The 21,522-nt window shown below is 46.8% G+C and overlaps 1 protein-coding gene across 11 annotated transcripts in view; it reads left to right on the top strand.

The window, feature by feature from the left end:
• Positions 1-21,522, top strand: part of MSI2 (musashi RNA binding protein 2) — a 388,026-nt gene that overhangs the window by 126,540 nt on the left and 239,964 nt on the right. For all 11 annotated transcript variants that reach the window (XR_006890528.1, XM_046674791.1, XM_046674790.1 and 8 more), the window contains exon 6: positions 3,304-3,396. Coding sequence is in view for 10 of the 11 variants with exons in the window: in XM_046674791.1 (XP_046530747.1) it covers positions 3,304-3,396 (93 nt within the window). In the remaining variant the exon portion in view is untranslated. The remainder of the gene's footprint in view (positions 1-3,303; positions 3,397-21,522) is intronic.

The following is a 21,522-nucleotide window of genomic DNA, read 5'->3' as shown; positions in this document are numbered from 1 at the left end:
TACTAGGAATGAACATTCTGTTGACTTCTGTTCTTTGGAACGAAGACACGTTGGTTGTTTGATTCTCTGAGTCCACGTGAACGTTTGGACTAAAATAGGGCCTGCTCCACACCCACCTGGCTCTGAACAAAGTATAAACGAGACCGTGGGGTTCGTTTCATAGAATGCCTCTCCAGAGTTTCTTTAAGTCGGGAACTCCACTAGTGCATGTTTGTAGATCACATTAGTGTTTCTTTATAGAGATTTAATTACTTGGCTGGGGCAAGAAAAAGGAATGAAAAATCTAAAATGAAACTATTGGGAGTCTTTGCCCAACTGAAATCATGTAGCAATTCAGGAAAGTGTTTTTGGAAATTGTAGTGGAAGAGAATGGGGCAATAGAGTTGATTTATCAAACTTTGTGTAAGGCGTCGTTCTGCCGCATGTCATTCTGAGCTTGAAGGATGAATTTAGTAATTGACTTTGGATTCAGTTACAGTGACCATCTCTTTAGCGTCTACCTGGTGTCCCGCTTAGACACTTTGGCGTGTGTTATTTAATTTAGTCCTAATAGGAACCTTGTGTGATAGGCTAATTATTGTATCTCCATTTTATAGTGGATTAAATTCCACATTCTATTAGAATGTGAGCCCCAGCACCCAGCACTTAATGTGTCTGTTGAATGAATACATTAGGAAAGTTAGGTTAGTAAAATCGGGCCATTAGTGAGCGTAGGGAGGGAGTTAAATCTGGAGAGGGCCTGATGGAATTTCACCGCGAAGGTGACCTTGATCCACCAGGGAGATGTAAGGAATGGACAAGAAGGGAGATGGTCAATAAGGAGCAGAGTAAGATGCCCACCAGTTAACGAGCGGTTTTTGGAGCTTGGTGGTGTGGACACTGGTGGGATCGTCATAGAATGTCCTCACGTACATTATCTCATCTAATCTCCCATTCTTCTGAAAAGAGATGGAAACCAGTAAATCACAGCTTTAAACACTTGTGCAAACCACTGCATGGCTCTCACAGCCAGCAGCATGAATGCAGAGTTGTGAGGATGCTGTCCTCTTAAAATAGCGCAGGAAGTCCACTACAAGGGTATTCCAGTTTGGGCTCAGTCGGTGGGCCGCCATAGCACATGTTCCCTCTGGGAGCCACTAGCTGAAGTGTGAGCTCTCTGAAGTCTGGGAACTTCCCCGTGTCATGCCCATCACGCTTGCAGACTCATGAGGGTTCAGGGTTAGGTGGGACCTGGAGCTCTGGTCCCAGGTGTCACTGAGCTGCGGCTCTGCTGTTGGAGGTGGGTCGGTTGGTCCTTTCTCTCAGCAGATGTGTCAGGAGCCTCAGCAATAACAGTGATCCAGGCAGCCGTGGCACCTGTACTTACGTATCCTACATCGAATTGTGGTAGATGTTTGTGACATTGTGAGTTTTTTAAATTTATTTTTATTTTTATTTGTTTTAATTTTTTTTTTTGAGGAAGATTAGCCCTGAGCTAACTACTGCCAGTCCTCCTCTTTTTGCTGCGGAAGGCTGGCCCTGAGCTAACATCCATGCCCATCTTCCTCTACTTTCTATGTGGGATGCCTACCACAGCATGGTGTGCCAAGCGGTGCCATGTCCGCACCCAGGATCTGAACTTGTGAACCCCGGGCCACTGAGAAGTGGAACGTGTGAACTTAACCGTTGTGCCACCGGGCTGGCCCCTATTTTTATTTTTTATAAATAGTTCATTAATTTTATTTCACTTGCGACTGTTTAAATATCTCAATTATCCACTAACGAAATTACAAAACAATTGAACTTCAAAGTACTTTTGATTTAAAGAATTTTTTTCCAGTTTTATTGAAAAATAATTGACATACATCATTGTATAAATTTAAGGTGTGGAGCAAGTTTTTAAAAAAATATGTTTCAAGGTTTGTCTCGTCCCTTTATTTTGGGGTTTCAATCTTGCCTTTCTTTGCGCATTCTCATCAAACATTTTCCCCCTATCTTTACTGAGGTATAATTGACAGACAAAATTGTAAGATTTTAAAGTGTACAGCGTTATGATTTGATACATATCATCGTGACAGGCTTCCTCCCATCGTGTTAAGACCTGTGCTTGTATTATATGCAGCCAAATGAGACCCCCCCCCGTACCTACTGAGTTTCTAAATTTTTTATTTGACGTTAGAAGAAAAAACCTAAAGAAGCTTCACATAGCCTAAACTCAGTCTTTCAAGTAAATTCATCTTATTTTTTCATTTTTGCCTCCTGCATGTGAGAGTTTTGGTCCCTGCTCTGAACAGTCTATGTCATTCAGCTTCCGTCACCCTTTGCTTTGGAACTGATGGAGTTCTGAAATGTGGCCACACTCGTTGTTTTTTGCACCCTCCAAACATCTGGTGTGGGCTTCTGTGTGCCCGGCCCTATACTTGGCATTGTGGGTGTGCCTCGAGGAGTCAGAAGCTTGCTGTCTGGGGAGGAAGTAAAGAAGACAGGATTATCTGTGAGTTTAGCACCAGGTGGAAAGGAGTGAGTTCTGTGAGAGGCAGATGGGTGCAGAGTTAGGGGGTTTCAGAAGAGGGAGAAACAGCTTCTGGATGGGGCAACTAGAGAGATATTTTGAATTTTGGAGAAGGACGTTGGATCTTGGAGGATGGTTACAACTTGCCATGGGAGGTGTAGGAGTGACGAGGCATCCACTCCTGCAGCTGTGTGGACGAAGGTGTGGAGACCTGGGGATTAGCTGGACTTGACTGCCTGGAGGGTGAATCAAAATGAAACCCGAGAAGTCAAGAGGGGAAGGACTGGGGACTGAGCTTGGAGGCTGGTCCTTGTGTTTGAGGCCAGCGTCAGTCTTGTTGACAGACATACCAGCACCCGGAACAGCTTGGTGTAGACAGTCCACACATATTTTTGAATTACATGTGAGTTTCTTATTGACAAATTTCATGGGTACTTTCTGGGCAGCAGATTTTTGTGCACATAGCTCTGTTTTGTTCATGTCCCTTCGGGTTAAAAACAGCTTTGACATGTGACTTTTCTCTTTTTGCTGGTAATCAGAATGAAGCTGGACGTCATGCCCAAAGGGGTTCTGAAGTCCACTCTATGTTTTTATGAAACTCCAGCTTTTAGGTTGTGGCCTAAAAACCTAAGGTATGCAGAGCAACTGTCTCCAGCATCCTGAGACATCTGGACGGGCTGCTGCTTGCAGCTCGGCTGTACCTGAAATGGCCTTCCGAGAGACGTGTGGAGAGTGGCTTGCTTCAGCGTCTTAGCGAGCATTGCTTCAGATAACCTGGTTAACCCATGTCCTCCTCTTGTCATTTCTTGCAGATGGTCACGAGAACAAAGAAAATATTTGTAGGCGGATTATCTGCGAACACGGTGGTGGAAGACGTGAAGCAATATTTCGAGCAGTTTGGCAAGGTAAGGGGTGCATGGGGTTGGAGCAGCCCGATCAGTCCTTAGAAGTGGCTGCCGTGGCCCCTGCCTTTGCCACACCTGTGTCCTCAAGAACCTTGTCCTTGAACTTGCCTGTCAAGATTTCAGTGGAGTTCGGCAGGAGCCAGGATGGAAGAGTCCAGCTTGCGGTCGGCACGGCGCCCCACGTGCCTGCAGGAGCAGACAGAGTGGTCTTTGAGTGTGGTTTTGCTGGCATTTGCTGGCCACGTGGGGCCTGGGCTGGGAGCTGGCACTGGGAGTGGCTGAGGAGGGATGCAGGGCTATGAGTCCCAGGGCAGGCGCTCCCACAGAAGCTGCTGGAGGCCTGTGAGTCGGCCTTGGGCTTCCTTCTGTGTCTTTCTGGAAAATGCATTGAGAGAGGAGGCTCCCTGGGGCCCTTTGCAGCTGAACCCTCCCCTGTCAAATGCCCAAGGAAACTTGGGAGAGATGCTGGGCCCGTACCTGTCAGAATGTCTGTGAGACAGTAAAATTTTCCCCTGGGCTCTGCTGCGGGAGCAGGCTGGGAGCAACACGGAATGCCTCAAATCAGTCAGGAAATGGAGTGTAAGAGTCTGTGTGTCTGTGACAGACAGACTCAGACAGACGGACAGGGTCTGTAACCATGGGTTTTATGCTTAACTCAGCCTCGTTCTAGTTGGTAGGGGGAGCCAGGGCCTTGGAGAGTGGATTCTTCCTGAGGGTGACGCATTCCTCATAGGGCTGTGTTGCCCCAGGGCTCCAACAGGGCAGCTTCTGGGGGGCTGACCCTTACTGGATTTGTGTGGTACCCCTTCGCTGGCTCCTGTGTCTCGGGAGGCTGGCAGGTGAGTGGCTGCACCAGACCTCCGCTTCCTGCATCTCTGAGTAGTGCTGGATGTTGTCCTAGGAGCCCAGATGTAGGACAGTCTTCTTCTGCACAGTCCCTGTGTCCCCTGCCCCCGCCAAAGGGTTGACGTGGCAGAGGGCGCTGAGACATCCAGAGAAGACAGCACATCTCTTCTAAGCTCCGCCACTCCTTTCCCCCGTTAGGGCTGTCATGCTTGCCCTGGGTGGAACAAAGGCACTGCTGCCCACTGGCTGGTCTGAAAGTTCTGCGCTTTTATTTGTTTGCCCGAGGCCGTGGGCAGCCATGACCCTGTCCCCAGGTGTGTCCAGTTGTGAGCTACTGTCTGGGATGAGTGCCATGACCTCTGTTTAGCCTCAAAATGGAGATTTTCCTGTCCCTGGTATTAATCAATTTCTGCATGGATGGGAGACCATGCAACAAAGAGAAGCCAGCCCCCTCCAGCCCAGCCTTGCATTCGGAATGGCACTTAACTGCCCATCCAGGTCGGTTATGAAAGACGCCTTGCCCACAGCACTGGCGGGCATTGCCAGTTGGGGGCTGATTCATTTTGGCTGCTTGTAAAGAATAGCTGAGTGTGTCGGCGATCATGGACATTATAGGACTTCTCTTCAAGGCTGATTTATAGCACCCAGGGGGATTTGTCCATCACCCAGCCCCACCCTGTGCGGGAGAGAGATTGGAAATAATTTAATGAGACAAGTCCAGCTTTCGTAATGGAAGGCTCTGGAGTGGGAGCCCTCTTTGCTACCGTTCTGCCGTTAAAACGAGGCGTGGGGGGTAGTGTTTGCGAACGTGAGGTGGGACTTCTTTTTCGAGCCATAACCTGCCTTGGAATCTCATGGGCCTATTTGTGGGTGTCAGGGAAGTTGATGCTGCCCAGATGGGCTGTTAGGGTATTCCAGACAGGCTTATACTTGCCACATCTCTGCACCTTCCCAACTCTAGGTTTCTCTCTCTCTCTCTCCCTTTCTCTCTTTCTTTCTGTCATTTTTCATTAACGCTTTTAGTCGTGACCCAGCGTGTCAGCAGTGGGAGGCTCTGCAAACTGTGGCTGAGCCCATGGCGGGGACCATTGCTGCCCTGAGAACAGCTGTCCTCTTGTGTGGGAGGCTGTCACAGACCGTCTTCCCTGGCATGGCCCTCTCCGGGTCTGAAGCCACTCAATTTGGCAGTAACATTTGTGGATTCCAGCAGGATGCGTAAACTTATCAAGTGCTTTATTAAAGGACTAAGGAGGCTTTGGATTGTATCAGAACCAGGACACTCCGTCTGCTCATGTTTTAGTAGCTTGTTTCATACATACGCTCTGCGTCTGTCTTCAGAATACCTTATGCATCCTCTGGCTGGTGGCTAGGGCTACATTTGTGCCCCCTTGGGCAGGGCCTGCTACCTCTCAGGTTTCTGGTATCATTCATTTGAATCCAGAATGGTCAAAGGAGGGGAGACTCTGCTGCTGGGCCTTAGAGGCAATGAGTAAATCTAGTGGCTGTGGAAGGAGGTAACAGGCAAACTGAGTCTCCCCTTCAGTAGTTTATATTCTAGTTGAAGGAAACAGAACACACACGCACACACTCACACGCACGCAAACACACACACACATATATTTATACGAAGTCTGTTCACGCACGTGGACGCATTCCTGACTGTGTTAAGTTGCTTGGGGCTATTTTCAGTTGGTAAACCGCAAGTTAGTGAGGTATAATTTTATTATTTAGTGAGTGTGTACTAAGTGTTGGATACTGGGCCAGGTCATTAACTGATATTATCCATTTAATTCTTCTCTGGGAGGGTGGTGGGGGAATGACCCATTTTGTAGATTGTTAAATGGAGTGTCGGTGGCATTGAACCCTAGACTCAAGGTCACAGCCTCCTGAAGGTTAGAGCTGGATGCAGGTTTCCCCTGCAGGCTTGTCTGGTAACAGAACCTGAACTCTGGGTCCTGTTCCAACTGCTAGTCCACCCACAGGATGGACTTAGGGTGTGGGGGATGCAAAGGAGAGGAAAACATTGTGCCCCTCCATGTGCCCAGGGACAGTGCTGGGAACCTGGACAGGCACTACCTCATTTCATCTGCACCATGAGTTTCAGTCTCATGGAGCCCATTTGACAAAGGTGGACAGTGAGGGTCAGGGAGGTTAGGTCTTAGTAAAGGTCACCTAAGTAAGGCAGTATGATAGCCAGAATTCACACCCGACTTCCTCTTCCTCCGAGTCTAGAACTTTCCATTCTTCCATGGCCTCTATTCAGAGTTTGCCACCCTCTGTTTAGGTTTCCCTGGCTGTCATTCCTCTCTCCTCTCCCTCTTCCTGTCTTGCCTGAGGTGGCAGCTGTTTAACTGTTTATTTCAGGTGGCAGTCAAGATGGGTAGGACTGCTATCATGGGGCTGAGCGAAGGGAGTCTCAATATGTCATTACTGTAAGTGGAGTGGGTGCAGAATGACACACCGAGAGCTTTAAATAACTCAAATTGGAGGCTTGTAAACCCTTTTGTGCTTTTCTCCTACTTTCCTCCCGGAAGAGTTACCCACTCCCCGCCAGGTTAGGGATGTCGTTACTTGTTTATATTTAAGAGGAGATCATGAAGTGTGGCCATTGGCATAAAGACTCTGCTACCTTGCATGGCTGTCCTCAGTCTCTAAGTAGCTGTTTTGCTGCTGTCATTGGAGAAAGGTAAGCTAGAAGGTGTTCCAGGCCCTCATGCTGGGCCTGACTGTGCAGTGACCCCACTGTGACACCTTAACAGACCTTTTTTTTTTTTCCCTGGCTTCAGTTTCTCATCTGAGGGAAGGGGTTGGAAAAGTCATAAAGGATCAGTTAGTAAATATTTTTGGCTCTGCAGGGCATATGGTTTCTGTCACAACTACTCAACTTCTGCTGTTGTATGGAGAAAGCAGCTATAGCCAACATGCGAACAATTGAGTTTGGTTGTGTTCTAATAAAACTTTATTTACAAATACAATTGGTGGGCCACATTTGGCCTGTGGGCTGTAGTTTACCACCCCTGGACTAGATTATTCCTAAGGTTGGTTTCAAGCTTGAAAATTCAGTAATTTGGGAAGTGTTTAAATAAACATACATACGTGAATAAATAGATAGATATCTAAGATATCTATGAAGTGTAACCAAAACAAGATATTATCAGTAGTAATGAGCATGATATAATAAGCAAAACTGTCATAACCATGATAGAGTTCATTTCTGGACTTCAAGATACAGAGACAGTGAAAGGATTCTCTATTTGCAAAAAGCTGCTATTTATAGACTGGAATCTTCATCCTATGAGTAAGATCCAGAAAAACCATAGAGTATTTCCAATTCCCTATTAACATGTGCTGGATCTAAATTAATGAAGACTCAGAATTTGTGAAGTTCAGATTTTACTAAAGATTCTTTTACTGTGTGTTGATGTTTCTGAATTAGAGGAACGTGTGCTTTGTGCTAAGCTTTTTAATGCATTTAAAAACTTGATTCTTAAGGATGTCAAGCGAGGTAGTCGTAATATCTTTTACGTAGGTGATGAAAGTGATGTTGAGAAAGGTCAGTACATTGTCCAAGATTGCATAGCCTCTATTGGGTAGAGCCCAGAGAGTCACTCATTTTTGCAAAATCTAGCCCTCGCCTCTTCTCAGTGTTTGTAGAACCTCATCTGCCACTTTACCACTGAGCAGCCCCATACTCAGAGGGAGCAGGTTTTGTTCATTTGTCAAGAATGTTGATCTACAGTCATTTATTTTACTGCTTCAGGTTTCCTAGTGGACGTTATCTGTGCTCGCAATTTCGTACTACAGGAATGATGTATATAGACCGTTCCAGAAAATGGCACGTAAAGGATGCTCTAGGTATGCACGTACAGACCCAGACAATCAATCGACCTGTTCTCCACGTTCTCCCTGTGTAGCCGTCCGGAAGGGCCCCACTTGGTAATTAAAAAGCACTGGGATCAAAGAACCTCCCTGTGCATGGGTTTCCTTCTTCTCCCCTTTAGGCCCCTCCTTCAAGTACTGGTTTCTTAAATTCTCACTTATAGGATTTCGGAGATCAAAAAGAGGCCTTTAAACTTAATGAATTCTCGACTTCGTCCCGGATGGAGCAGTTCGGCACCTTTCAGCTGTTCACCTCGATGATAGGGCTGCTCGGTGCTGAGCTCGCTAGGTAATTCTCACTTTATATAACTCCTGTGAAGGCAGAGCAGCCCGCATCTGGAGGCTTCCAATTATACTTCACATGGTGAACTGTGTAATTAGTTTGGAAGACTTACGCTTAGTCATTGGTTTATCCTAATCGGCTTTGGCTTTCCCCAACAACAAAGTGAGCTTATTTTGCTAAGCTGAAACGACTCTGCACCCTTTGTTCCAGCCTTTTATTGTCTCATTCCTTTCATTCTGTTTTACTGCCAAAGTTCTGTTTCATTAGGCCTACAAGTCATTTCCAATTCAGTGGGCTGCTACAATCCGGCCTTTATCACTCGCCTGCCCTGGTTCCCATGTCCCTTCTGGGCCAGTGCCCGAGTTTGTGGTTCGACATGAGGGCCTTAACCCCTTCCTGGGCCAGCCCCTCATTGTGGCGGGTGGGAAGAAAAGGGCTTAAAGGAAACGGTTTGGAAAGTTATGGCTCTTTAGGTCTCATCAAAGGGGAGCCCCGTGGAAATGAGGTGAAAAGGGTCTTTCGAGTCCCTTTGTTGGATTGGGGTTGTGTGTGGGCCTATAAAAGTTAACTTGAGCTACAGAGAATGTTGCTTGAAAGCTTTTTGGGGGGAAAAAATGAAAACAAGAAAGAATTGGTTTTTTAATATAATGAGATCGTCTCGTTTATTCTGCTCGTGTGGGGGATTGTTGGAGAGCACGCTCTGAGGAAGTGTTTGACACCTATTATTTTCTAGCTCCAGGTTTGATGTCAGGTACGATGGGGGAGTCCACAGCTGCTGCTCAGATACTCCTTTTGATACTGTATATGTGAGGAGAGTAAGATGTAGAATAAGAATATTATAAAGCCTTTGACATTTGAAAGGCAAGAGATTTGTGAGGAAATAAATAAGCAAGTTACCATATTCCTGAGAGTGGACTGGGATCCTGAGGTAGAATTTGATCGCTTCCAAATGTGCGTTGTAGAGAAATGGGGCTGCGTGCGGTGTGTGGTTCTCTCAGACCAGGCCTGGAAAGCAAAAGTCCCGTCTGTCCTTTGTGGGCATTGAAGCTCCCGTGAGGCGTGTGTCGTTTGTACGGGTGGAGTGACTGGAAAGTGGTCAGCAGGCCCTGGCCGTGCATCTGCTCCCCTTTGCTCTGGAAAGCCTTCATTTTCCTCAGCCCTTCTGGAATTATAACTAGAGTAGACCAGGAAGGACCCCATTTGCTCTCCACTGCCTGGCCGGCCCGGCTGAAGGCTACTTTTGTGTTTAAATTTTCTTCCTGTAATAGCCCAGAACAAGACCAACACTGTCCTCATGTTTTATTAATTCTCTGTCTGGTTTGTGTCACTCTCTCCCTTCGGAAGTGTGTCATATGGAGGAGGGGACTTCATTTGCCCTCTGACCCCTGGCAGAGCTGCTCAGTGTGAAAAGTCACAGTTGGCAAACAGGGGAATCCTTCCTCGTCTGGCTGCCTCAGCCTTCTAGGCCGGGGGCAGGCGGCAGGCACCCCCAGGTACCCCCAGTAATCTGAGCCATGGGCTTTGCAGGTCAGCTCGCCTGCCAGACAACCTTGTGTTTTCCTGGTGAACTTTTTCCTCCATAGACAATTTCCGCTACAGCCCGTGGGGGAGTTGAGTTAGAAATAGATTGTTTGAGTACCCCAACCTGGCTTCTTCTAAAGCCTCTTTTTTTTTCCACTTAAAAAGAGCTCATGAAATAGATTAGTGGGTTTCTAGGAAAACTCCCCATTTCCCTTTTAGTGTATAAAATATAGCCAGCTTTTGTTAGGCAAATGCATCAGACATTATTATTGCTCTGTTAACAGTGTTTTTAAAAAATACCAATAGAAAAATAGGATGCTGTCTGAGTAGCAAAAGGGGAAAACTTTGAGCTTATGCTAATCAGATGCCATGTTTGTATGCAGAGTAGGTAGAGGAGCAAGGCCCCGGCTTCTGGCTTTGCTGTTAAACTGTGTTTTCCAGTATGGTTTAGCTTTCTTTAATTTTTCCTAGGGGGCCAAGAAGACAGAGGCAAGGAGCCCTTGGGCGTGAAGGAGTTAATGAGTCTGGTGAGGAGTGGGGGAGAAGGGGTGTTAACAGCACTTCCACCAGCTCACCTTCCCAGAGCCCTCCTGGCAACCTCTGAAGACGTCACTTACAATGGAGTTGTTAGCATGAGAAAGAAAGCCTTTCTCCCCCTGGACATACTTCAGTGGGAACTGAGAGTGTCTGAGAAATCATGGTTCAAGCTTGTGCCAGTGGGTGCAAGGAGTGGTTCTTATGGAAGAGAAAGCTCAGTTCATTTAGCCTTGGCATGGAAATCGAATTCCATTGTTTTGTGGAGTGAACATTGATATGGAGATTCCTGCCTGCCCGCCCCCCACCCCATCAATAGGATACCCCATTCCATGGGTCGTGTATGCTTTTCTTTTTTCTTTCTTTTTCTTCTTCTTTTGTCCTCTGAGAATTAGTCTTTCTGTAGAATGGCCGGATTTGTCAAGTTACCACCCTCTAAATTTTTACAGCTCTGTGTATTCAGACTTGGTGTTTGTGAATTAGCTAAAAGTGGGCTGCCACTTGGCGCGTTATTTACATTCGGAGCCATAAGAGTGAGAGCCCCAGAAAAATGTTAATATGCAGGAGGAGGCAGAAGGGTTGAGATTCTGACTGTTGCTAACCTCACCACTGCCTTTAAAACCAATCATGAGGCACACGGCTGATATTTAATAGCTTTTAGCTGATTATTTTTCTTCTCCTCCTCTTTCTTTTCTATCCAAGTTGACCTGGGTGTACTTGAGCGGAAATGAAGTCATCCAAATGCTGAATTAGAATAATCACGGGCCTCCAAGAATGAAATGGAAGCAGAGATTAAATGGTAGAGGGAAAGCTGGCATTAATAAGCACCAGGAAAACTTTGCATAAAATAAATAGGAGATTTTGATAGATTGAATTTGTATATGCCGCTTCCATTTTTCTCCACTTCGTGTTGTCTTCCTAGAGTCGAGTTCCTGGCAAAGTGGGATTTGATTTGCCTCAAGTCCACATACCTTCTGCAGCCTGGGTGACGGTCCTTTGTTCTTCGTGGGACGTTTGTGTGACCAGGACGTTTCCAGGATGGAAGAATCTGGGTGGCGGGGCCATTACTGTGAAAGGTTGACGCTTACTTGTTGCAAGTGCCGGAAGGGGTCAGGGGCGGGACGCCGATGGAAGACAACACACAGCAGGCAAATGATAAATATTACTGACGCATTCCTGATGGTAGGGAGAAGAGCTGGGCTCTGGATAAAGGTAGGGTGACCAGCTGTCCTGGTTGACCTAGGACTAAAGGGTATCCAGGAACTCGGGACTTGCAAACAAGAAGGAGTTGGTCACCCTGAATAAACGGGAGGTGGGAAAAGTCAAGACGCTTGGCCTTGAAGCTCTAAGAGGGTTGAAACCTTCCTTGACCACCTCCAGGCAGGTTTAAATATCCCTTCCTATGTGTTCCAGAACACTTAGCTTCATGCCTATTTACAGTCTGCCTTCCTGATTTAACTCAGCCACTGGGGGCAGGAACCAGCGCAGCAGCTGCGTACACACAGGCTGGTAAGTGTCAAAACAAGCAGGCAGCCTGTGGAAGGCAGGGCAGACGGACCCGCAATCCTGGGGTCAGAGGCAGCTCATCGTTGACTTGGGGTGTAGGACCCTTTCGGGCTCCCTTTCAGGCGCCTGCTTGGAGATTATTTCCACGTCTCTTGAAAATAAAAAAATTCTGCACTGGGTAGCGAAAAGTGAGTTTCTTGTAGTTAAAGAGCAAAATAAGGATTTAATTAGATTAAAAAACCCAGCAGAGTGGTTTGTTTACAGGAAGTCGGTTTTAGGTGGTCTGTAGTAGAAGATGTAATTTGTGGAATCAGATTAGTTGTAAATTAGAGATTTTGGGTTGTTGAGGTCGCTAACGGCCTTTTATAATTGGCGGCAGAGGTCAATATTTCCAAGACTAGCTTATTGTTTGTACAGTGTTGTTGGTGTTTGAAAAAAAAAAAAAACAGTTTAAGGTGCTTTCCACTTCAGGAAATGTAAATAAGAGCAGGGGATGATGATGAGAGGCAGCTTTCCTGATCTGGTTCCCAGCTTTCTTAGGGAATGGCAGAGGGGGTGGGGCAAGTACCAGGCAGATAAGTGCTCCAGTGATTTGCAGGAGAGTACACCAGGGGCCGGCCTGGTGGCGCACCGGTTAAGTGCGCACGTTCCGCTTCGGCGGCCGGGGGTTTGCCGGTTCGGATCCTGGGTGCAGACATGGCCCTGCTTGGCAATCCATGTTGTGGTAGGCGTCCCACATATAAAATAGAGAAAGGTGGGCACGGATGTTAGCTCAGGGCCAGTCTTCCTCAGCAAAAAGAGGAAGATTGGACAGCAGATGTTAGCTCAGGGCTAATCTTCCTCAAAAAAAAAAAAAAAGAAAAGAAAAAAGAAGAGAGTATGCCAGTTCTCTGATATGGAAAAAAGTATTTTTGATTTTTGTCTTTTAAAAAGACCACCCCCATTTCCTTAATGATGGATGTGTTTTAATAGGAAAGAGGAAGATTTATTGAAGTCGTATTTCTCCATTCCAGCTAAGTTTGCATCTATGTTCAGATCTAGAGATTCTCGTTGCCTGGAGTTTTCATGTGTCTCTTGACTTATAGTTGTCCCAACAGCTCTATTAGGTAGGAGGATTGTCCTTATTTTACAGGTAGGAAAAGAAGGCTAGAAGAGCGTAAATGACTTGCCTGGGACACCTCCGCCAGGCAGCACTGGGGCCAAGGTGCAGGTGCTGACCCCCTGGTGAGAAGTCCCAGGACCGCCTCCCTCAGGCATCTGGGGTGCCGTGGCCAGCACTGTGCAACACGACAGGGTTACCGTGCACATCTTCCGGGAAGCTGACTTTGACTTTGTGGTTGTTGGTTTAAAACATTATATTAGAACAAATATTATGGCATAGAATACAAAATTGGTGTAATTGTTTTCCAAAACCATATGATTTGGAGACATTTCAGGATAGCTGCTGGCTGCATTGGCCTCTATCTTCAGTCATTCTGGGCTGTCCTGTGATTTACTCGACCATCGGGAGTACTTGGGTAGAAATGCTGAGAAATCAGTACTGTTTAGCGTAGGGGTTGGCATACTTTTTCTGTAAAGGGCCGGATAATAACTGTTTCAGTTTTGTGGCCCAGATGGTCTCTTACAACCACTCAACTCTGCCGTTGTAGCATGACAGCAGCCATAGACAGTATTAAAATGAAATGTTGTGGCTGCGTTCTAATAAAACCTTATTTACAAAATGGTTGTGGCTGTTTTCCAATAAAACTTTATTTACAAGAATTGGGAGGCTGCTGGATTTGGCCCTCAGCCACGGTTTGCTGACCCCCTGGTTTGGCATGTTGCCTGGTAATAAGGGCATGGATTTTTTATACTCACTCTGTCTGGTGTCAGATCCGGCTCATCTGTTTATTAGATCTGTAACCTTGGGCAGGTCATTTAACTTCCTTCTACCTCAGTTTCTTTATCTGTAGAATGGGGATAAGGATGGTACTTAGTGCATAGGATTGTCATGAAGATTAAATGAACTAATGCATATATAGTTCTTAGCATCCTGCCAGAAAGAGAGGAAGTGCTTAAGAAATCTTAGAAGCATTGGCTGCTATTATTTTCATCCTCTGAGACCGGGGTTCAGCCTCTGGAGTTACCTCTCCAGTCCTATCCAGCAGTAACCCTGCCACACACACGCGTGCACACACACTCTCACACGCTCTCACACTCCGCAAACTCTTCTATCTTTCCCATCTCTCCTCTGGATTGGCTTATCACTCGATTCTTCCACCCACCTTGGGGGTAACACAAATTGAGGAGTCTTTCCCGGATCCTTTCAGCCTAAAGATGAAGATTCAGTTTTGTGTAATTTTTGATGGCATGTACCACGAGTTCGGTCCAGCTGCCCTGACGCTTCCAGTTTGTGGAACAGATTTCATGGTGCTCAGGCTTCGATGGAAAACATTGAACTGATAAGGACCAAAAAAGAATTCTTCTGGCCGGACCCCGCTGATGAACTCTTTAAACTTATTGGAACAGTTCAACTTTTCTTTTTTGGTAGGGGATACTGTCTGGAAATTGTCCCGATATCGTTAAGAAGCACCGCGTGGAGGACTGTTGAGTGCAGGGAAACAGCCATCCTTCCTCATGAGGTCCAGCGAGCATCTTGTCTGCAGCCTCGTGCACCGTCCATTGTCCATTGATTCATTCACCAGATCCTGATTATCTTCTGAACTCTAGGCTCTGAGCTAGGAACCAAGGGCACATCAATGAGCGAAACAGATAGGATCCCTGCTTACATGTAGCTTACATTTCAGGGTGGGGTGGGGGGGGGGGGGTGCCAGCCAAGAGCAAACAAGTAAATAATAAAAATAAAGTAATTACAGACCGTGTCGTAAAGAAGACAAACCAGGGGCTGAGAGAATCTGTAATAGGAGTATGAAAGAGAGAATCTTGGTTTATCAAGAAAAAAGTCAAATAGCCTCTTTGCCCCGAGAAGACTGTAAATACCACCAAGTTGGGGCTGGGTCTGTTTACTCATCATGTAGCACCAGGACTGGCCCTGCGCCGGGGCTGTAGTTGGCGCTCAGTAAATAGTGGCGGAATGAATGGACCCTCTGTATCAGAAGGCAGGGCTGTGCCAGTCATTGGAGAAGGAGTTTCAAATGGTAAAATTATGAATTTTCTTTTTAAAAATAGGGCTTTAAGAGGATATCTTCAGTTATCTGGAGCTTCCTTACGTGGAACCCATTGTTTCCCTGAAGCCCAGGATAAGTGAGCTATTTCCACCCTGCCGTAAAAGCTTAGTAAAACAAGGGGCTGTCTGGGCGGGGCGGAGCCGGTCAGCACGGCCTTTTCCCCAGCAGGTAGATCCTCAGGCAGGTCTTGGCACAGACGGTGACACACAGCTGCCCCGGAGAAGGGACAGATGACAGGAGGGTAAAAATGGAGTATGTGCCTCTCATGTTTCGTCTTCTGCCCTGCTCTTCTTTCCGTCTTCGGTCTAAGAAAAGCCGTGGACCTGCTGAGTGGGAGCTATCGAGTAGGGTCTGTGGCTTTGAGAAGCTGGTGGGAGGGACTGCTGATTCGTCTCTGCTTTTAGGTGCCTGGATCTGCCCAGGGTGCCAGGCGGGCGCTGGGCAGCTTCTCCCCCAGACTTGCCCTTTTGTGATCACCTAGGCTGGGGAGTGAAAATGGGTCCAAGGACATTGAGCCAAAGCACAGACATCTCTGCTGTCGGGAAATCTGGCTGTGGACAGAGAGAACTCGTTTGTGGGTACATTTTTTCCTTCTCGAGAGAACAGAGGGATGCCATTGGCATTTATTGCCTGGCTCTTGGGAATTGTCTGGGTGGCGTGGGATGAAGTTCCAAGGGACTTTGGAATCAGGTAGACCTGAGTTTGAATCCAGATGCCACCATTTGCTATCAGCGTTGTGATGTTGGGCTGGCGATTTCACTGTCCTGAGCCTCATTTCTCGTCTGTTAAGTGGGGATACAGTGTCATTTACAGGCAAGTTGTAAGAAGTAAAAGAGACAGGTTTGCCAGTGTCTGCTACCTGGGTGCTCACTGATAGTCTCTCCTCCCCACATTCTCTCTCTTTCCCTCTATGTCTCTCTCACACACACCTACCCGCCCATTCCCCATGTGTCTAAAGTCCCAAACTGCTGAATTCCACTGGGTTTACTCCCCTCCTATAAACTTCCCACCTTAATCTGCAGGACACACTTCCTATATAACAAATGGATAGTTTTGAGGGTTTTTTTTTTTTTGGCAAGAAAGACTGGCCTTGAGCTAACATCTATTGTCAATCTTCCTCTTTTTGCTTGAGGAAGATTGTTCCAGAGCTACCATCTGTGCCAGTCTTCCTCTATTTTGTATGTGGGATGATGAGTGGTGCATAGGTCCGTGCCCAGGATCCGAACCCGCGAACCCTGGGCTGCCGAAGCGGAGCACGTGAACTTATGGATGGTTTTGAGTTTTTAAGGGACTCGTTTCTTAGCCCCTCTGGGTCTCTTCCCTCATCCTTCATCAGCTCTATGACAAGTCCCGAGCCACGGAATCGTGCATCGAAGATCCTGCTAACTTTAACCCAGCTGGAGCTACCATTGGGGGAGCTGCTGGGAGATTTGGCTTTTTTTCCTCTTATGCTAATGAAGTGAATATGGCAAGGAGTCACAATATTTTCTTTCCAGGCAAAGAAATGTTGTAGTGGGAGAAACAGCATGCAGGGGAAGCAAATGTGATCTTAGTGGATCCTCTCAAGGGAGGAATAGGACAAATTGTCAGCCTCTGTTGAGAAGATAATGCTCTCACTATGATAAATGCCAAGTTTCTGTTGAAAACCACCATCTTCCCGGTGGCGTCCCCGAGAACTCGGTGCATGCCTGGCAACAGAGGCCGGTGGTGCAGGAAAGCAGGTATTTTGTAGGGGATTTATTTGTTTGCGATGAGAAATCAGTTTAGAGCAAATGAGACAGTGCATTAAAAATGTTCTGTTAAGGCGGCTTTATAGAGCTCACTGGAGTGTTCCAGCACAGCCTGCACTTAAAACACACCTATGGGGACACTTCCACCCTCAATAAATATTTCTTGCATCTGACTCAGATTAAAGGAGCAATGGGACTGGAAAGCGGCCTAAAATAATTTCCCCTCCCATAGGAAGTAGCTGCCGTAATTCACTTGCAAGTTCTTTCAAAAGGCCTGTTTGATAGAAATTTCTGCCTTCTCATGGATGGGATTTTTCTAGTGCTGTCTGTTTGTAACATCCCTTCTCGACAAGGGCACGTCTGATCGTATTTAATGGAACGCCACTCCCTCAAAGGGCTTCTCAGGTTTGGTTGCCTTTTTGGGGTGCTTTATGCTCATTCCTCTCAGCCTCTTCAATGGAGCTGGTCTGCCTCATGGGCCTGTGCTCAGGGAGACCTTTGGGGTGGTGGGGGGAGTTCCTGGAGGGCTAGACAGTGGATTCAGGAGCTCTAAGGATGCGGGCCGGTCAGGACCCTGGCCGGCTGGGCGGGGGAGGTGGGGGCGGGAAGAGGTCTCCATCAGCTGTTACTGGAAGGCCCTCACGTGGTTATGCTTGTCCAGCCATCCATCCATTCAGTAACCCAACTCTTGAGTACCTGCTAGGTATAAGGTACTATGCGGGCTCATAGAGATCAGTGAGGCAGGGTCCCTGCCCACGAGGGGCGTAAAGTCAAGGAGTGGAGATGCTGGTAAAGAGAACTGCATGCAGCAAGGAGAGGCCAGGAGCCCACCACACATCACTGATGGATGGCGATGGTGGTGGCTGCTGCTTAGCTCCTCCCCTGTGCCTCCCATGCTTTACATCTGCCATCTTGCCTGTTCCCCATGGTGGCCTTTAAAGGCAGGTAATGTCTTCATTTGACTCAGCGCCAACCTGAGTGTTGACTTGGAAAAGATGCTTGACATTTATTCTGGGTTCCATCAGAGTTGGCATGGAGAATAGGGGGAAGTCCACAGTGTGTCTTGCTCCTGGATACAGCAGCCCTACCAGTGCCCACTTGGGAAAGAACCAAATGGATAACGCTCCCTTCAGTAGACCTTAAAATAGTGAGTTTGTCTTTGTCATCAGCTGGAGACAGGAAGGGAGGCAGAATTCAAGTCGGATGTCTGCATTCACCTTGCCCAAATATATTAACCGCTGAGGATATGCCCCCGGATTTTAAAGACTCCCCTTCTTGCCAAGTTCAAAGTTTCTCTCCGAGATCTTACCCCTCAACCCCACCAGAAGCCACACCAGTTAGTTAGTTTGACCTGTGGGTGGGGCCGTGGACACTGTCTTTTCAGTGCTGGAGAACCTCAGAGACCATTAGGGTGTCTCAGTTGTGTTCAGTCTCATTATTGCTTTCCAGATGCATTTACCCTGGGCCCTGCTGGTGAATGGATTTGGCAGCCTAAGGAAATCAACGAAGATAACTTATCAGATGTGCCTAGGACAAAATGATAGTTGAAGTTAGTGGTTTTCTGCAAAACCCATAACTTGTAACCTCTGTAGTGAAAGTTTGTATAAAGTGTTCCAAAGCAAATGTGTTCATTCTAGATAACTTTTTTCTAAAAAAAGGCAACAAAAATACCATTTATTTTCATATATGTTGAGTCTTCCCAGTCTCAAGGGATCATGGAGTCACACTTTCTTATTCCTATTCTCATTCCTAGCACTGTGCTCATGCAGACCAGGGGGTGACAGACTGACTGTAAAGGGCCGGTAGCAAATATTTTAGACTCTGTGGGCCATAGGGTCTCGTCCAACTACTCCGTTCCACTGTTGTAGCGCAAAAGCAGCCATGGCCAATATGTAAATGAATGAGGGTGGCTGTGTTCCGATAAAACTTTATTTGTAAAAAGAGGGAGTGGGCCAGATTTGACCTGTGGGCTGTAAGTTGCTATCTCCCATTGTAGACATTCCCAGTCTCCAACTTGAGTCTCAAAGTCATGATTTCATATAACTGTGGATATTTTTAGGGTCAGTCGTAAACTGATTTGGAGGGCACAGCGATACTCATTGGGAAGAATGGCCTTTTTAACGTAGACATGTATCCGAAAGGTACATTGTGTGGTCTGCCGCCCCTTCCAACTAGAGAGAGTAGAGCACAAGGGGAACATTATGATGGACAGGTGAGGAGCGATCCTGGGGTCTTGCTTCTTCTTGCGTGACCGGATGCTGCTCTTTGTGGCTGTCCGAGCCACAAGCTGGAGGAGTCCACCCGAGAACTCGTGTGCAAAGGCGTGCGGCGTACTTCTTGTGCACCACTTGTCTGACCACATTCCTGAACTTGGAAGGCCAAAATGCAAACTTGTCTGCAGCTTCATGTAACAGATCCTTTACTCTGCCAAGTCACACCCATGAGTGAGAATTTAGTTAGAAGCATTTTTCTAAAAGAAGAAGAAAACCATAGCCACATGGATTAATTTGCACTCAGTAGGTCTGTAAAAGCCCAATGGCATTGACTTGTTCATGAAAATGTGGAAATTAACACTTGGAAATTTTTATATAAAACCTGCATTGAAATTTCAGCTAAACATTCACACACTAAAAAAAGCTATATATTTATACCTGAAAAAACTCGATTTGGTGCAAGCTGCTTATTTCTCCATTGTGGTCACGTGGGCTGAGGTTCTTAGTATGAAATGTAATTTACACAAATTAGTCCAAGGCAGGTAGAGTGTGAAATTAAATTGATGCCTTGATTTCTGTATTCTCTAGTAAGTGTTTCTCTGAAAATTTGTCATTTCTGTCCTAGGAACTTTGAAGTATGGGGTTTTTTTTTTTTTTTTTTTTTTTAACAGAGCAAAGAAGCTCTTATTGGCTAAGGACATGAAACAACCTTAATTACAGGCTAAAGAGGCATGTTTTATTTTGTTTTGTGGCTAAATATTAAAGTAAGCCCAAATTGGGCTGCTAGGAGATGTAGAAAACTTAGAATTTAACGTGTCTATTAAATTTTTCCACTCTCTGGACCAAGCCATCTCATTTGTTTGGCTGCGACTAGGACAGTGTCGGGCTCTTAGCCGTGTAGACCCAGAAGAGGTGTTGGATACCCTTTTACAGATTTGAAAACTGAAGCTCAAGAGTAGCATTGGGCCTTGGTCACTTCTCCCAGGACACCCTGGGTCCTGGCTGGACCTGATTCTGCCACCGAGGCCCAGCTGCTGCCTCTCTCTGAGGGCGGTTGTCAGTATCTGGTGTTTTCCTCTCAGCAGCTGTAGTAAGAATGAGTCAAGTATGGGGTGTCCTGGGTCAACGTTGATAAGCCAAGAGGGAGGAGAATCACCACGTGTTCAGAAATCTTCCCTGAGGCCAGCTGAGGGGCCCCATTAGAACAAGTCAACAAAGGGAGCACCATTTGACTTTACCTCATCAGCAGCGCGTCAACCCTCCGGGACCAACCCCATCAGTGGAATCCTTGGGTGACTTGGTTGACAACCCTTGGCCAAGAAGGAGTCAGGGTGCACTTCTAGGATCTAAGATGTCTTCGGTTGCATTTTATTGGTGTCTTTCTGCCGGACCACCCCTCAGCAAGGTAGACCTGGGTCAGCCCCGCTGACTTTGGAATGAATCATTTCCGCCCGAAAAGCTAGCGGCTGATGTTTGGGGCGCTCTGAAAAATGAATTATGGGCTCTCATGAGTTTTATTTGTCCACGGTGGCATGGGTGGTGTTTATCTCTCTTGTCCTCGCTCTCCCCCCTTTCAGAGCGTTTGTCTCCATCTGAGTCAGCATGACATGATTTGAAAATTGCCTGTTTGCCTTTTAATGATGATTAATGTCCGTAGCCATGTTTCAAATTTAGGATCTCTTGAAGAGTCTTGGAGACCGTTACCAAGAGCAACCTGCTGAGGGAGTTGGTAGTGCAGAGCTCTGTCCTCTTCCTGCCTGAGTTAGATGCCTCCCTAATTTCTCCATCTTCCCTTCAGACCTTGTGGAGCCTTCTTGAGTCTTTGGCGCAAGGAGCTGAGTTGGAGCAGATGGGCGGGACCTTACCTGGCAAGTTTAACCTACCCTCTTTGGTCACTGCTGGTTAGTGCCTCACCATGGGGTGTCTGGAAGGGTCACTTCTTCTTGCCCCTCCCTCCCTGCCCCCAAATCAGGGAGGCCAACAAGGAGCTAAATTTCCTCCACAGCAGGTGCCTGTCATCTATCTGAAGATAGTTGCCAACATCTGGTACAATTGCCTCCGCAAACACAGTAACAAGGCGGCCTGCAGTTCAATCGCAGAGCGAGCATCGCCGCTTTAATGATAACAAGCTGTTGGCCTCCCCTCTGAGATGAATCCATCTCACAGATGTTTGTCTAGTTTTGGCAATCGTATCGCACTATAGCTTTGGTGATTATGCTCAACTGGAGACTATTACAATAAAAGAAGTTTGAACTTGTTCCATTTCTACATCCCACCCCCTTCTCCCCTGTTCTGAGGTATAATTTATATCAATGGCTGTAATATTGGTTCCATTACAGAGGTCTTATTACTTTTTATGATGTCGGTGGAGCCACAGCTTATAGCCTGGCTTGCTCTACAGGTTAATGTGTTTGAGCTACATCCACGCTTTTAATGTCCACACTTAA

Source organism: Equus quagga, chromosome 11 (genome assembly GCF_021613505.1).
Source record: "Equus quagga isolate Etosha38 chromosome 11, UCLA_HA_Equagga_1.0, whole genome shotgun sequence".
NCBI classification, from domain to species: domain Eukaryota; kingdom Metazoa; phylum Chordata; class Mammalia; order Perissodactyla; family Equidae; genus Equus; species Equus quagga.
The sequence above is the reverse complement of the archived record's forward strand: the minus strand, read 5'-3'. Positions and strand labels throughout refer to the sequence as shown.